This window comes from Eublepharis macularius, chromosome 10 (assembly GCF_028583425.1).
Source record: "Eublepharis macularius isolate TG4126 chromosome 10, MPM_Emac_v1.0, whole genome shotgun sequence".
Classification (NCBI taxonomy): Eukaryota; Metazoa; Chordata; class Lepidosauria; order Squamata; family Eublepharidae; genus Eublepharis; species Eublepharis macularius.
Genome location: NC_072799.1, coordinates 27,708,844 through 27,725,761, shown reverse-complemented (window position 1 = coordinate 27,725,761; position 16,918 = coordinate 27,708,844). Strand labels below are relative to the sequence as shown.

The following is a 16,918-nucleotide window of genomic DNA, read 5'->3' as shown; positions in this document are numbered from 1 at the left end:
GGGAGGGTCTCTACCTTACAAAGTTCCAGCTTATTAAGACATTCCCATACCTTTTGTAGTTCAGGCCTCCGGCCTCCACATGGCCAATGCCTGCCATCTGTAAGGAACCAGCTCTGGCTCCTTCATCTTCCAACTAAGTATGTCAGTTCCCCAGTAGGGGCAGGGGATCCCCCTGTTCCCATCCTCAAGCCCCCCTCCCTGCCACCACTCACCTAGCTGGTGGGGGGAAGGCATGGGAAATGGGCCCAGGAAATCTGGAGCACATGGGAGTGCGTGCCTGAGCATTCCTAACTGCTCCAGGAATGACATCATTCCGGGCACTACAAAAGAAGTGAAAGCCCACACACAGGGGCTATTTGTCTTTAAATCAGACCATTTTAAGCAAAATAGCCCCACATGGGGGCCTTCACTTCCTTTGTAGAGCCAGGAATGGTATCATTCCCAGTATGGCAAGGAAGTGTCCTGAGTGCATGCGTGCATGCAAGGTAAGGACTCCAGGAGCATGCCCCCCCCATAACACCCTCATTCCCCAGTTTGCAGGCCAGGGGAATCTGGCAACCCTACTTCCAATTCAAACCAGCCAGAGACCCTCTTCCCTATGTAGGGCTGCCAGTTCTCCTGGTGAGGGTGAGGGATTCCCTACTCCCACCCTCTGCCTTCCCACCACCACCCCCGCCACCACTTACCTGGTCAGTGTGAGGGGAAGGCAGGGGAACAGGTCTCCTGGGGGTACTGCACTAGAAACAGAGGTTCCCCTGCAGGAGATAAGCTGCTAAACTACTCGAAAAAATCTCACACTCTCTCCGTTTATACAATATTTTTAACAGTGTATAAAGTGCAAAGTGCATCTAATAAATAGTGTGTCTGATAAATAGTACACAATACATACAATCAATAAATACAATAACAGGAGCAACACTCCAATGACAAAAGTTCATTAATTGCATAACAGCATAAGGTAAATCATCAGTACAATCCGTGTCAGTTTCAAAGGTCGTTTCTGACTGGTTCTTCCTGTGGCTCCCGCTTTCTGAGATGAAAAGGATTCCACCGAACACTGTCTATAATGGCAAGTTTTTATTTCCTGCACTTCCAGATAGAAATAAAGCCGTGGGACGCCCCCAGGGAACCGAGAGTGGTGCGATGTCACTCCTGAGAGTAGATCCAGAGGAGTTAGCCGTGTTAGTCTGTAGTAGCAAAATAGAAGCGAGTCCAGTAGCACCTTTAAGACTAACCAACTTTACTGTAGCATAAGCTTTTGAGAATCTCTTCATTAGATGCATCACCCCTGAGAGTGTCATCATTGTGCAGCCCTGGAAGCACTCCCATGTTATGTGCATGCACAACGAGTACAAAAGAGGTGAGTGTTGGGTCCCCTCTCCCACTGGTGGGGGGAGAAATAAGGGGATATTATCCCTGTGCCAGGAAATTTTATTCTCTCCCTCTGCCCACCCCCTAGGTAGGTCCCCTAGGGACAGGTCAGAGAGGCTTTTCCTGAGGGCTCCAGGAAGAAACTTTTGTGGCATTTAGTACTCCGAGTCTCTGTCCCCTATGCCTCCCCAAAGGTTAGTTGATAGCAGAAAATCTCAACTGGCCGCATCTGCAGGTCTAAAGCCCAAGGCTGGGTATGGATTAGAAAGCAGCTGGCCACCCCTCTCCCTTTCTATGTGTTCTCAGCTAAAATACCTTTTTAAAACTAGGGGTGAAGGTTTTGATACCTACCAGGCCTCCAAATAGAAGCATTTGTTCACACTGGGACATGAGGTTTCTCTCATAACAGAGACCAGCATTTCAGTCCTCAATAAATGGAGCAAGATGTGTGTGGGAGTTTTTGATGTGGGAGGGGGGGTAATTTCCAGTAGAAGCCAGAAACAGAGTGTGTGCTTGCAGAATGAAGCTTCTTTAACTAGCTTAAGATGGCAGAACCATACCAAAGGCATTGTGATGGGCACGTTTCAAAGCAATTACATTCATTAAAACCTTTTAGACTCTACAATAACCTTCAAGGTTCAGTGCGCTGCTTTGTAAATATTTGACTTTTTATAGTAGTAGATTGAGAGCTAGCTGTTCCAGCATTTATTTTTCCATTACAAGGCACCTATAAAAAGGCAGCACAAGGAGATTGGGGGTAGGTGGGTTGTCATTTACCAGAATATGTACAAGTCTCCTTTATTAATAACTTGATAATTTAAATAATGCATAGCACAGTTTTTATCTTGGGCTATCACTGCGATGGAATTAATATTTTGCTTACTTCTGTAACGCCCTGCTTGTCAGATATGAGTACATTCCATGAACTGAGGGCTATTTCACACTGTACTTAAAAAGAAACACCCCAGATGTTTTAAATTTACAGCTAATAATGTCAAAGGTAAATGAGATGATCTTGAGTACGGTACAGGTAAGCTTAGCAAGAAGTGTACAGATCCCTACTGAATGTGAGAAAAGTTGCTCTTTGGCACCACATAGTGTAATAATAGTAATAATAATAATAATAATAATAATAGATTTATATACCACAGTTCAGGACAACTTAATGCCCACTCAGAGCAGTTTGCAAAGTATGTTATTATTATTCCCATAACAATCACCCTCTGAAGTGTGTGGGGCTGAGAGAGCTCCGAGAAGCTGTGACTGACCCAATGTCATGCAGCTGACTTCAAGTAGAGGAGTGGGGAATCAAACCTAGCTCTCCAGATCAGAGTCCTTCCACCAAACTACATACGAACAGTCCCCTCTAACCAACTTTCCCCCTTCTCTGCTGCATCTGGGAAAAAAGTGCTTTGAGTAGACTGTGGGCAATCACACAGTCTTTTTCAGGAGTTACTACAGGCTCTGATCAAGTATGTTTAATAAATTAATACATATATTCGCACAGAACATTCAGAACTGGCCCAGTCCATTTATGCCTGTAACTATTGTGTGAAGGAGAGCTGCAGACCATCTGCTATTGAAGTATGGTACTGAAGTGAAGAAGTCTCTAGAATTGCCTCAGCAACTACAGAATTCCTCCGCAGTCAGTGGCTTTCCCTGGTATGTGACTGGCTGGTCTTCCTGTAGTGGTAGATAGGACTATATAAGGCAGCAACAAGGGGAAAAATGAAGTGTCAGTGCAATGCAAAAACTAACTAGCAGTTTGTTAACTGGACTTGAAACCCCAAAGATAAAATTATCTAAATAGTAGAAAGTTGTTTGGATTGTAAAAATAAAATAGGAGTTTCCAGGGCTACCATGAATGCACAAGACAGTAATAATACATATTAATCATTATTGGTATAATGAGTCATGTTTACTAATCTGGTTTCTGTTGTTTATAGGGGCTGCATTTAAAGGCATCCTATCCTACAGAGGAATCCTAGTGAAATAGCATCCAAAATACTTAGACGGAACCATTAAAATAGATATTGAACAGGATTAATTTGGAAACTTGAGACTTGTGTGTGATTGAATTGTATTCTAATATACTCCTGTTAGGTATAACAAAGTCCTGTGTTTTAGCATGAGAGGAGTCAGACTGAGCCCTACAGCAGCTCTATTCCTTTCTCTGCAGCCAGTTATCCCAAGCACAAAAATTTAGGATCAAAAGAGTTAGTATGACAAACAGAACATATGCATACAGAAGCCTACAAGTGATGTAAAGCAGGAGAAAAAAGGTGTGTGTGGGGGAACAATAATGAATGGGGAAATTTAAATTTAAAATTTGAATTTAGTTGAGAAGTGACCTCACAAGAAGGGGAGCTGACCTTTGACCTGGACATGCCATCACAGGATGTGACATCACATCCCTTCTGATCTCTGTCCCCCTCTCCAAACTCTGCCATTCCCACGCATCACTCCCAAATCTCCAGGAATTTCCCAGGCTGGAGTCGGCACAGAACCCATGGTTTATTTCCTTTGAAACACATCAAACTCCATCATTGTCCCTGTTAAACCTTGTCCTCTTGTGCTGCTGCAACTGAAAGTTGCATTGTTCAGGACCGAAATCAAAGAAGGAGGATGGTGTTGGACAGACGGCATCTTTACTGGCATTCTGTCTAACAAGGATGAAGCCCAGTCTTTATGTTGACACCACACACACAAAAAACATAAGTGGTTGCTCAAAACACCATGCATTATATAACTAATGCACAGTTAGGGGAACCACACCCCATCCCCAGTACAATGGCTCTAAACTAAACTTGTAGCTAACCATGACCCAGCATCAAGCAGTCATAAAACTGTATCAGAGAAACTGGTCTTGGTTCAAGACATGCTCCATGGAAGCAAGCATGAATGCAACAGGAAACAGCAACAACTGCAAGCTGCAACAGGAAATAGCAACGAAATAGCTGTGCAGTTAGTGAACCTTCCTGAACGAAAATGTAAACTTGTCCACAGCTGCAGGGTATGACAGTAGAGACCCCCTAACCTCTGCAGGAGTATACCGTATACCCTGCAGCTGTGGACAAGTTTACATCGGGACCACAAAGCGTAGCATCCAGACAAGAATAAAAGAACATGAAAGACACTGCAGACTTGGACAACCTGAAAAATCAGCAGTGGCTGAACATAGCCTAACTCAAACAGGGCACAGTATCTTATTCCAGGACACCAAAATACTGGACAACACTTCCAACTACTTTGTCAGACTGCACAGGGAAGCCATTGAAATTCACAAGCATAAGCAAAACTTCAACAGGAAAGAAGAAACCTTAAGAATGAACCAAGCATGGTTGCCAGTTCTGAAAAACACCAGGCTAACAAAACATTCTATCCCTGACAATAGCCCTGCAGAGAAGATTAGCACATCAAGTACCAATCCATATGCAAAAGAACCTCCTCAGGATACAGTGAAGCCTCCCGCCATTAGCATTCCACACCCTGGGAAACTCTTACAGGATGACTCAGCTCAACCCCACCCCTCCTGAGTAGATACAAATGACCTACATCTTTTCCACACTGTGACACTGAGAGATCTCTGTCTTTTGGTGCTACACCTCTGAAGATGCCAGCCACAGCTGCTGGCGAAACGTCAGGAACTACAATGCCAAGACCACGGCAATACAGCCCGGAAAACCCACAACAACCATCAATATAGACAAGTTAGAGATCTTTATTACTCAGACTGTGCGAAGGGAGGGATAAGGATGGAAGACTCAGAATTAGAGAAAGTAATTTTACAAGAAGACCAAAAGGAAATTTCTAAGGTCTACAAAGTGTTGTTAAAATGGTATACTGAAGATGAGACAGTCAAAGTGCAAATGGTGAAGTGGGCTATAAACTTTAACAAAGAAATAACAATGGAGGCGTGGGAATACTTGTGGAAACATACATTGAAAATCACGACATGTACCAATATTAAAGAGAATATTTACAAAATGATTTACCGTTGGTATCTGACGCCAAAGAAGATTGCGCAAGGGAACTCGAATATGTCTAATAAATGCTGGAAATGTAAAAAACATGAGGGATCAATGTATCATATGTGGTGGACTTGCGAGGTAGCTAGGCAGTACTGGGGGGAAATAATAAGAGTAATGAGTGAGATTTTACAATTTCAAGTTAACAAGAACCCAGAACTCCTGCTACTGAACTTGGGAATGGAAGACATCCCAGCACAACATAGGACATTGATATTCTATATGACGGCAGCAGCCAGACTTTTGTATGCGCAGAAGTGGAAAGTACAAGAAGTGCCAACTACTGAGGACTGGATTTACAAATTGCTGTACATGGCGGAGATGGACAAAATGACAAGAAAACTGAGAGACCTTGATCCAGGGCAGTTTAACACGGACTGGGGAAAGCTGAAACAATATTTGGTGAAAAAATGGGAGGTGGGAGGAGAACTGTGGCAGTTTGAAAATTGTTGAGGTACACAGGAGGAGAGAAGTGACTATACCGAGGGGGTGGAGAGTTAATGGAAAAATTCTAAGCAACTTTATATGATTTTTAAGTATTATATTAAGTAGCAATAGCGTTGATACTATGTGAATTAATGGGATAGAAATTAACTAATCTATATTTTTTGGAAAGATAACCGTATAACATAGAGTGAATATATACATACATACGTAAATTCAAAGATAGGTCTAATTGTTAGACTTATGGTATATGTATAGATAAAGAACAACATATAGAACAGAAGCCTAAGCAAATGACAATAAGTGTGTATAATAAGTATGTGTATAGAAGTATTGGAATTGATGTATAAAGGGGGGCAAATTGTTTGTCCCATATTGAAGAGAATAGAAGGAGTAAGATAAAACACAGGTTATCAAAATGAATATTATTAGTAGTTTTAATGAAGAAGATAGATTAAGAGGATTTTATTTATATGACAATTTATATGACAATTTATATGTGAAAGGAAGTGGAAATAGTGCTTAGAAGAATCTGAAAGTATATTATAATAAACAAATAAAATAAATATGAAGGAGTAGAGCGAAAGTGGATAGGGGGTTGGAAAACTGTTGGAAGTCAATAAAAAGGGGGGGGAAAGGGAGGGGGTTAGAATTAGAAAAAATTAAAGAATGTGATTATAATTGTTATTATATGTTTCTAATCCAATAAAAATTCTTTTAAAAAAAATACTTTTAATTAAAAAACAGTGAGTTAGAGTACCCGAGACCTTTAAGACTCCAGAATATGTCATGAAAGTTTGCTAGGTGACCAGCTGGGCCAGTCATACTCTCTTAGTCTAACCTATCTCACAGAGTTGTTGTGAGGACAAAATGGAGGAGAAGAGAATGATGTAAGCTGCTTTGGGCCCCATTGGGGAGAAAGGTGGAGTACAAGTGAAGTAAATAAATATTTTGCATGATGGAGTGATCTATAGATGGAGGTTGGAGGTCATGAACTAGGAAACCTTGCTGCTGAAATGTATTGCTTGCTTCTCCCAAGGGGGTGAAAGTTGATAGATGCATCGTACATTGACACAACTTCTCTCTAAAGGCATATTATGGATATTGCATCTACATGCTTCCATTGGGTGTACATAGCCGGTGGAAGGAATGAAGAAGGCAAGCCTGGCTGGCCCTGTATGTTGTGCATTACATGCTGGCTTCCCATTTTGGGGATTTGCCATTAAGAGAATTTTGCTAGCAGTGATGCATTTGCCTGGAGAACCTGTACAGTTGCTATGCATACAATGGCCACTGTTGCTGTTCTTGTCTTTAAAACGGGTATGATGTAGATAACATACTTACATGCCTATATAAGGAGCAGTGTATTGGTAATTATCTTAGCAGGACCATAGGTCTGGACTGTTTCCAAGAATAATTTCCAATGCAACTTTTGTTTCATTTTGTAGCTAACTATTGCATTAATGTTTGCCTCTCTCCTTGTGTTATCTTTCAGTTGCATATAAGGGTACTGCTCTGCTACCCTTATATGCAACTGAACACAACATGACCTCCAGCATTTGAAACAACCTGAAGAAGATAACCTTTTCTGAGGCAGGCAGGCACACGTTGACACTGTTAATCCCAGACATTCATTATTACAGCTACTTCTTGCACCAGCTCTGCCAGTTCTTCCAGTAAATGAAACTTCTCACCCAGAGCACGTCCAGTCCTCTGCAGCAATCAGAGAAACAAATAAAAAAGGGGCTAGGCCATGTATGGTATGGTACAGACAGAACCCCAGGAATGAAAATATTGGAAGAATCAAAACAATTATTTGCTTTGCCCCATGCCCCCAGTTTTCTTCTATTCACCCATGAGAAACGTGTCCAGAAGTAGAGGGTTTTGTGCATGTCTTAAGATGTGATGTGGTGATAGTATTACACGTAACCAGAAGTGAGGCTGGTTGAGAAGGCCCCCTACCTTGACACGGCTGATCTATCCACCTGGAACCATGCCATGCTAACATCAGGACTTGACTACTGTAATGCACTGTACATAAGTCTCCACTCTCAGTTAACTCAGAGACTCCAGTTGATGCAGAATTCTGTAGCTTGGCTATCACTCAGAGCTAAGAGCTGCTCCCATTTTGCAGTCCCATTTCACTGGCTACCTATCAGTTATCAGGCTCAATTCAAGGTATTGGCTATCCCATGCAAAACTCTCTGTTGCCTTGATCTGGCATATCTATGGAACCGCCTCTCTCCCTATGTTCTACCATAGCAGCTTTGCTCAACTGAACAGGGCCTTCAGCAGGTGCCTCCTTGCATATGGGCAAAATCAACAGCTGCCAGTTCACATGCATTCAGTGGTAGCATCTATCTTATGGAACGGCCTACTTGAAGAGATCAGGAAAGTTCCCACTCTCTCGACTTTCAGTAAACTATGCAAAACAATTATTCAAGAGGGCTTTTTACTCGGATTGGAGAGCTGTACTGTAAAGAAGTGGTTTCAAAGAGATGCATGAGTAAAAAGGTAGGGAGGGACTATAGACTTTATTACTATTGCTGTAAGTATGATCCTACTGGGTAGTTCCTATGTTGTTTAATATGTCAGCCTTATAATTGCTTGTGCTCTGTTTCAGCATTTCTTCAGCTGTGTGTTGGATTCTGCTGGTTTTAAATCTTTGCACATTTGTATTTATATACGCTATTACATTCTGCATTGAAATGTCTTTTGACTTGTACTGACAAACACTGTGTAATCTGCTTTGAGTCATAGTGAGAAAAGCATAAATAACATAAATGAATTTTTAAAAATGGTGGTGGACATGGATCCCAGGTGCCTGCTGGTGGCGGATAATCTCCTTACCTGCTTAACCGCTAGTGACCAGAGGGAGGTTTTGGGCCAGCTGGATATTGCCTGCCACCAGAGAACATATGCAGCATGCACGCTCCCAGTGGATGCGACATCATCACTTTTGGAAGTGATGTTGTTGTGCTGGCCATGGGAGTGCTCCCGTACTTCGTTTGGGGCAGATTCTCAAAGAATCAGCCCCAAGCAGTGTGAAAACACTCCCACAGCTGGCATGACATCACTTCCAGAAGTGATATGATGACATGGGATCATGCGTGTGCTGTGTGTGAAAAGAATGCACTCCCGGTAAGTACCAGGTCCCCCCTCCCACCAGGAGTGTATAGAGACCTGGGAATCCTAGCGGTGGAGGAATGTGGTGACCTCTACTGGGGTTTTCAAGGCAAGAGACTAGGAGAGGTGGTTTGCCATTGCCTACCTCTGCATAACAACCCTGGTTTCATCCAATTATTAATCATGGCTGACCATGCTTGGCTTCCAAGACCTGATGAGATCAGGCTTGCCTGGGCTATAAACGATCAAGGTGAGCTGAAATATATCCGTTCAATATATCAATTGAAGGCAATGGGCTTAGAAGGTTTAGTTCTGTTTAGGACTGCACTATTCATTGGTGGGAAGTAAGCACTCTACCACAGCCAATCCCTTCTCATAACAGTGTGGAAGCTCTGTTGCTAATATGTATGCTTCTACATTTGAAACAACAATGAAAGGATCATGGAGAATCTTCACTGGAAACAGCATTAGTGATTGGTTACATCAGCTTATTTTAATTTTATTTTATATCATTTATAGTCTGCCTTTCCCAGGGAGACTCAAGGCAGATTACATAGTGGGAGTCAGTACAATCAATATCAAGACATGTCAATATACGTGTAATATGTGTAATATACACATGCAATTTGTAAGTTTTAAGGAGGAAGTAAGAAAGGTTTAAATATTTAACAATGTTGAAAGACTCTATAGGCAAATTCCATAACTAATATATTAGAAAAAAACATAGGAAGTACCCAATAGTATCATATTTATAGCAATAGTAGTGAAGTCCATGGTCCCTCCTTATCTGTTTACTGATGGGTTTCTGATCCCTTTACTGGTCGTTCTCTTGAGACCACTTTTTTATCTTCCAGACCTCCCATCTGAGCAAAAAGCCCTCTTGAACAATTCGGTTTTGCATCATTTACAGAAGGTCAAGAGAGTGGGGGCTTTCCTAACTTTCTCAGGTATACCATTCCACAAAGCGGGGGCCACCACACAGAATGCATGTGTACAGGCAGCTGTTGGTTTTGCCCATGTGCAAGGTGGCTGCTGCAGAAGGCCCTGTTTAGATGAGTGAAGTTGCAGCTTCCCTGCACAAAGGTAGCCTTCATGGCAGCCTTCACCCTGGTGAATGGACTCCTGCAAGTAGTAATAATAATAATAATAACAACATTTGATTTATATACCGCCCTTCAGGACAACTTAACACCCACTCAGAGCAGTTTACAAAGTGTGTTATTATTATCCTCACAACAATCACCTTGTGAGGTGGGAGGAGCTGAAAGAGCTCTGAGAGAGCTGTTACTAACCCGAGGTCACCCAGCTGGCTTCAAGCGGAGGAGTGGGGAATCAAACCCAGTTCTCCAGATTAGAGTCCTGCCGCTCTGGTAGTCCAGAGACCTCGGCCACTTTCAGCTTTTCCAAAGGTGTGTAAAAATTTTATTGAGAGAGCTTTCTGTGATTCTTACGGGATTGAGTTTGTGTTACAGCCCTGAAAGGTTGCTTGAAGCCTTGAACAGAGATGTTCTTCAAGCAGTGGTTTATATGATTTTTTAAAAAATTGTTACTGTGTTGTCAGTTTGCAGGGCAAATGTGATTGTATTGCATTTGTTAGATGTCCTACACTTACGAGGAGAGAAAGAATAAAAAATAAGGGTCAGCCAATCGGCATGGTGCGATCTCAGAGTCTGGTAGTAACCACCAGAACAAACTTACTCCTGAGCCCAATCCAGTTCAGAGTGCTGTACATACATCGATGTGGGTAAGTTCACTGTTGAAGCTACGCACATCCCACACACAGCACAAAAGTCTTGGAACGACTTTTCCATCCAGGTGGAGTGGTGCTCAAAGATGTAAGACATGAGCAGGAAAGTTTATTTTTATATATATGTCATTTATAGTCTGCCTTTCTCAACAAGACTCAAGGCAGATTATACAGTGTGAGATTAGTACAGTCAATATCAGGAATATTTCCATAAAAAATGCCACAGGATAAATAGATACAAGTTCACAAAGACATAGCATGAGTAGGAATCCAACACAACATAGTGGTGAGGTCTATGGTTCCTAACTCATTCATGGCTCATCTAAGATCTCCTCCCTACAATATAGCCCTCCTATCTGAGTAAAAAGCCTTTTTGAATAATTCGGTTTTGCATCGTTTGCGGAAAGCCAGGAGAGTGGGGGCTCTCCTGACCACGTCAGGCAGGCCATTCCATAAGGTGGGGGCCAGCACAGAGAAAGCCCACGTGCAGGCTGCTGTTGATTTCTCCCATGTGCAGGCTGGTACCTGCAAGAGACCCTGTTCAGATGAGAAAAGCTGCTGTTGAGGGACACAGGGAGAGAGGCGGTCCCATAGATATGCTGGGCCAAAGCTGTGAAGAGCTTTGTATGTAATAACAATGTAATTACTGAAAAAAGCATAATTAAACATGCCATCTTTATCAACATGGAAACTTCCACAGGGTGGGGGCCACCACAAAGAAAGCCCATGTACAGGCTGCTGTCAATTTTGCCAATGTGCAGGGTGGCACCTGCAGGAGACCGTTTGGAAGAGTGAAGCTGCTGTGGAGGAGCACAGGGAGGCAGGCGGTCCCATAGGTATGCTGGACCGAGGCCGTGAAGAACTTTGTAAGTGATAACCAATACCTCAAACTAAGCATGGCAACTAATGGAGTGACTGCAGGATGGGAGTAATTTTCATGGTCCTGCTCACTCCTGATGAGCACTTTGCACCAATTAGAGTCTCCTAGTCAGTTTAGATGGGAGACCTAAGTATAGTGCATTACAATAGTCAAGTCCTGATGTTACCATAGCATGGATCCAGGTGGCCATGTCAGCCATGTTGAGGTAAGAAGCCATTTTCCAGGCTAGGGAGAGGTTGTAGAAAGCACTTTTTGCAACTGCCTTAATTTGTTTTTCTAGTAATAGCACTGGATCCAGTAATATCCCTAGGCTCTTAACCAAGTCTGCAAGGGTCTGACAACTCCATCAAAAGTGGGGAGTACAATGTCCTTCAGGATCACTGCCTTCCAAACAAGCATCACTTCAGTCTTGTCTGGGTTTAATTTCAATTTGTTTTCAGCCATTTTACCACAGCTGTCAGGCAGCAATCTAAGATTTCTACTGCATCCTGCGGGGACCTGGATAGCGAGATATAGAGTTGAATGTCATCTGCATATTGATGACATCCAACTCCATAGCTGCAAATGAGTTCTCCTAAAGGCTTTACATAGAGGTTGAACAACATGGGAGATAAGATTGAAACCTGCAGAACCCCGCAAGATAGCTCCCATTCCGGAGATAACTGATCTCCAACAGCAACCCTTTGAGCCCGTTCCATGAGAAACAATTTAAACCAGTCCAAGGCTCATCCTTTGATGCCCACTTCTGTCTCTAGGCGCCTCAACAGGATGGCATGGTCTACTGTGTCAAAGGCTGCAGATAGATCCAGGAGGAGCAATAAGGAGGCATGGCCTTTGTCTATGTTCAGACAGAGATCATCTACTAATGTCACTAGTGCCATCTCTGTCTTGTGCCCTGGTCTGAATTCAGACTGGAAAGGGTCCAGAGTGCTAGAGTTATCCAAGAAAGTCTGGATTGGTCAGCTACTGCTCTCTCAATCATTTTGCCCAGAATGAGAAGATTAGAGACTGGGCAATAATTGGCCACATCATTTTTGTCTAGGGGTGTTTTTTTAATTAGTGGATGGATAACCGCCTATTGGAACGGCTGGGGGATGATGCCCTGAGTTAGTGATTGATTTACAATAGACCTCAGTGGTTCACTTATGTGGTCTTTACTTCATTTTAACAGCCAAGATGGGCAAGGGTTGAGAGCACAAGTAATGGCTTTCATAGATGTCAGGATCCTGTTAAGATCTGTCATTATAACTGGTTCAAGGCAGTCCAAATGAAAGCTAGATGGTGCATTAAACATTTCTTCTATCTCGTCTGCATTGCAGCTAGATAGATCTAGATCAGAGCAAATTGGCGCTATTTTATCAGTGGAAAAACTTAGCAAAGTTAAGCCTTTCACATGCAGGCACACTGTGATTTTAAAAAGTTCTCCCCAAGTTTGTTTCCTTGGAACGGAAAAATACAAAAGTCGCTTCATGTTTAAATCTGCCTATACAGAACTATATGGAGAACAAAGAATAAAAAAGTTGCAGTGTTCAGTGGGATTCTGGACTCTGAGAACATTTACCCCTGTACCCAAAAAATTTGAATTCTGGAGCAAATCGGGCCCTTGGCAGGTAGATTCACATATCAGGAATATGGCAAGAGTAATTTTGCTTATACAAGATGGAGGATTCTCTTGTCATCTCCCTCATTTTATACTAATAAGCATTATAGCTGCCTGGCAGCTGGAAGGATCAACCTAAGTGCTCCCACTACAGTAAGGTTTGCATTTTCTGATGTTAGTTTTATATTAAACAAGCAAAGTGCATCTCATCGTGATGCCTCATACATTACAACAGGCTGTCCCGCCCCTCCCCCCCTTTCTCCAGTTGTGGTTGCTGCTTGCTGCACCTTCATGATCCTTTTGCAGGGAGAGCACAGGGGTTGCCAAGCTACTATTGTGAAAGGACCAGGGAAGGCTACAGAGATCTTGTCAAGCAGTGGTAGTCTGTCAATGTGACATCCTTCCCCATCCATTTTCACTGTACACAGGTATACATCCTAGAGCCCATCAAATATCACGCTAGGCTTCCAATGCCATGTTCTTCTTAAAGGAATCAGCATAATGTGTATGGCTTGTACATGCACTGCCTGATCTAGTTACCGCTGTAAACTATTAAGTATCTGGTTGTGATATATGTTCAGAGATTAACAACTGAATGCTCTTGCAAGCAAACATGCAACTCAGTACTGCAGTAGACACATATGAATCAATATAATTTCAGAATAGTCCACTGTGTCTGCCAGGATGAATCTTTTTAGACAGATAAGATAGAGACAGATTTAAGTTTGAATTAAGGGTACCATGCTTCCTGCAGGTTTAGATCTATTTCACTTAATACAGACTAAGCCATCCTTAATCCGCCCTTACATCATAGAAAAGATCTACCTAGGAAATTAATCCAGATTAAGTGATCCAAAATAACTAGCAATACTTTGATTTATTTTAGAAAATCACAGGGTCTAAAATTCAAAATAATAGGGAATAAAAGCATTCTGGAACCCCAGACAGTCCAAATCTTCAACCCCCTCCCCTCAATCTCACCTTGTTCATGGAGTTTTATTTATAGATGCATTCTGGGAGAAGAGTGTACAAACATATTGCAACTGTGCCGTGCCACTACATTATTAAGAGAATACAGCAATTAAGGTTGTGAATCTTCCACCACTTACCTACCACCAGCTGCCTCAATGAAACCCATATACAAGATGTGGTAGAGTTCCCTCAAATCGTAGCTCACTGAGGGTGAATGAACCCTGGTGGGGGTTTCATGGCAAGAGGCTAACAGAGATGGTTTGCCATTGCCTGCCTCTGCAACTCTGGTCTTCTTGGAGGTCTCCCATCCAATTACTAACCAAGGCCAACCTGCTTAGCTTCTGAGATCAAGCTCACCTGGGCTATCCAGGTTGGGGGCCATATACAAGAGACAGGGTTTAAAATACTTGCACCAGGTGGGCAAAATGTTTCTGCATCATCACTGTAATACTCACAGATAAGGTAGGAGACTCTACTTGGGAGACACCCCACGTAGATCAAAAATATTACTTTGGCAATTAACTTTAAAAAAGAGAGAATATGTTCCAGGTGCACAGAATGTGAAGCGTCAAGGAAAGGAGAGGGGGAAATTGTCCACTTAGTCCCCCAGAATCTAGAAGTGGAATCCAATTTTTCCAAATTGTCCCTTTATCTACTTACCACTCCCACCCCCAGGACTGAACCTGGAGGAGGAAATAAGACTCTTTAGACAATTTCCACAAAAAAAGAAACTTGTAAATTCATGTTTTTAATGGTCTGGGGGGGCATTCATATGTACTCTCTGTTTCACCCAAGTAAGCTTATCATTCCCATTAGATACCGACCCATTTATACCTTCTTGTGCTAAAGGGTTTCCTGGCAACTTTTTTTTGTCACGTACAATAAACACATCTGCATTTCCCACCTCTGTAATTCTAAGACAACTGACGAAAACGCACGTCTGGTTTTCACGTCTACTTCCTGTCAATTCCACTGAGAACCTTTCCAAGCACTAAATCCAGATTTTTGCTTTTTAAAAATATTTTGGCGTAATGTGAAAACCACCTAAAGCCCCAGAAGCTTTCGTTCTGAAGCTGCAGTAACCCCTCCGCGAGAACACTCCCATCTCACGCTTCGCAATTTAAAAAGGGAAGGAGGGAAGGGGGGAGAATGAAGAAGAAAAGCCTCTCCTCCTCCTCCCCGCTAAGCAACGCCTCTTTCTCCTCCACCCAAAAGCAAACTGGAGGTGAACGGGGGGGGGGGGGCACACAAAACAAGCGAGCTATTTTGCGGAGGGCCGAGGCGAGCCCAGCAAAGGCAGCGGACCCAACCTCGCCTCAGCCCATCCGGCCGCTGCGCGGCCCTGCCTCAAGAGACGTGTCTGGAGCCGCCGCGAGGGACACGCAGGCGCGCTCCTTCCTCGCCCGAGTGCTTTTTCCTGTGGCAAAGCGGCGGCTCCGGTGACGGACAAGCAAAGGCCGCCCCCGCCCGTTCGCGAGAGCCGCTCGCTGGCTGCGGCTGCCTCGGGGCCCGCTGACTGTATCCGCGGCGCAAGGCAACTGGGCTACGCGCTGTTGGCCAAGGAAGGCCCGCGCCGCCACCCAGGGAGCGCAGCGCAGCCGCCTGCCTCCTTAAGCCGCCCTTCGTTCCTCTGGCGGCTCTTCTGACCCAACCCTCGGGGAAATGCCACCTCCCTCTCCGCTCTCCTCCGCCCCCGGCAGTGCTGCAAGCCCTGCTTCGTTGCCCTCGGTAGCAGGATTTCCCCTCCGCCCTGCTCCAAAGGTGCGGGCTGGCAGGCGCGCGCGGCTGCGAACACCTGAGAAGGGCAGGGCGGGGGTGGGGGGGGAAGTGTGAAGAGTGAAAGGAGTTGCAAGGGGCGTCAGCTACCTTGACAGTGATTGGCAGCTCGGGCGGAGCCAATGGCGGCCGGGCTAGCGTTTTGGGCAGGGGGAGGGCACGGCGAGGGTAGGCTGCGCCTCTGCCTGAGCGCCGTTCTAGTGGTTGGGTGAGTGAAAGAAGAGACCCTGAACTGGGAGGGAGGCGGCGGCTCCGCTGCAAGAGGAGGCGGAGGGGGAAGGAGGAAAGACGCGGCTCTCGTGCATCGGCGGCAGGAGGAGCTGGAGCGGCGGCAGCTCCTCTGGGCTCGTGCGTCTTGGCAGTGCCGTTACCGCGCGCCTTCTAATCTTGCTTTCGTTATCCCCCCCACCCTCTTTTTTTACTGCAGTTTTTCTTTCCCACCCCCTTTTTGGGGCCATTAATTCTAATAACGGAGAGGCGTGATTGACATCCGAAGGGGGGGTAAAAAAATCTGGAGGAGGCGGAGGGAGGAGGAGCGGCGGTGGCACCGCAGAAGGCAAAGGAGCGGCGGGCGAGAGGCGTCCAGCGGAACCACAGCCGAGCCCTTCGGCAGCCGGAGACGCCGCGCGCTCGGTCGGGCTTGCTGCAGCCGCCGCCGCCGCCGCCTTCGGCTTTGTGTCTGGTGCTGCGCGCGAGGGAGCCGCGAGCCGGCCTCTGCCTTCCTCCGGCTGCTGGAAATGTCTGAGCACAAGGCGCTGGATCCGAAGTTGTCGACGACGGAGAGGGTCGTGAAAGGTGAGAGCGGAGCCTGAGGGAGAAGGGAGCCTCCGCTGCGGGGCCGGCGGCGAGACGGGGGAGGCGCTCGGGTCTCCCCTCCCCCGTGGCCGGAGGAGGGAGGAGGGGAGGGCGCGCTTGGTTGGGGGCTCCGGGTCTGTTTACCGGGGCTCGAGGGCGAGAGTGGCAAGACGGGGGGG

General features: G+C 44.8%; 1 protein-coding gene across 6 annotated transcripts in view; it reads left to right on the top strand.

Moving 5' to 3' along the window:
- The first annotated feature begins 15,914 nt into the window (after nucleotides 1-15,914).
- Nucleotides 15,915-16,918, top strand: part of PPP3CA (protein phosphatase 3 catalytic subunit alpha) — a 233,395-nt gene continuing 232,391 nt past the window's right edge. For 2 of the 6 annotated variants that reach the window (XM_054989912.1, XM_054989909.1), the window contains exon 1: nucleotides 16,191-16,739. In XM_054989912.1, coding sequence (XP_054845887.1) covers nucleotides 16,682-16,739 — 58 coding nt within the window. In that variant the 5' untranslated portion in view covers nucleotides 16,191-16,681. Of the gene's footprint in view, nucleotides 15,930-16,189; nucleotides 16,740-16,918 lie in introns of those variants that run through there. The other 4 variants (XM_054989910.1, XM_054989911.1, XM_054989913.1 and 1 more) reach the window with 4 other exon arrangements.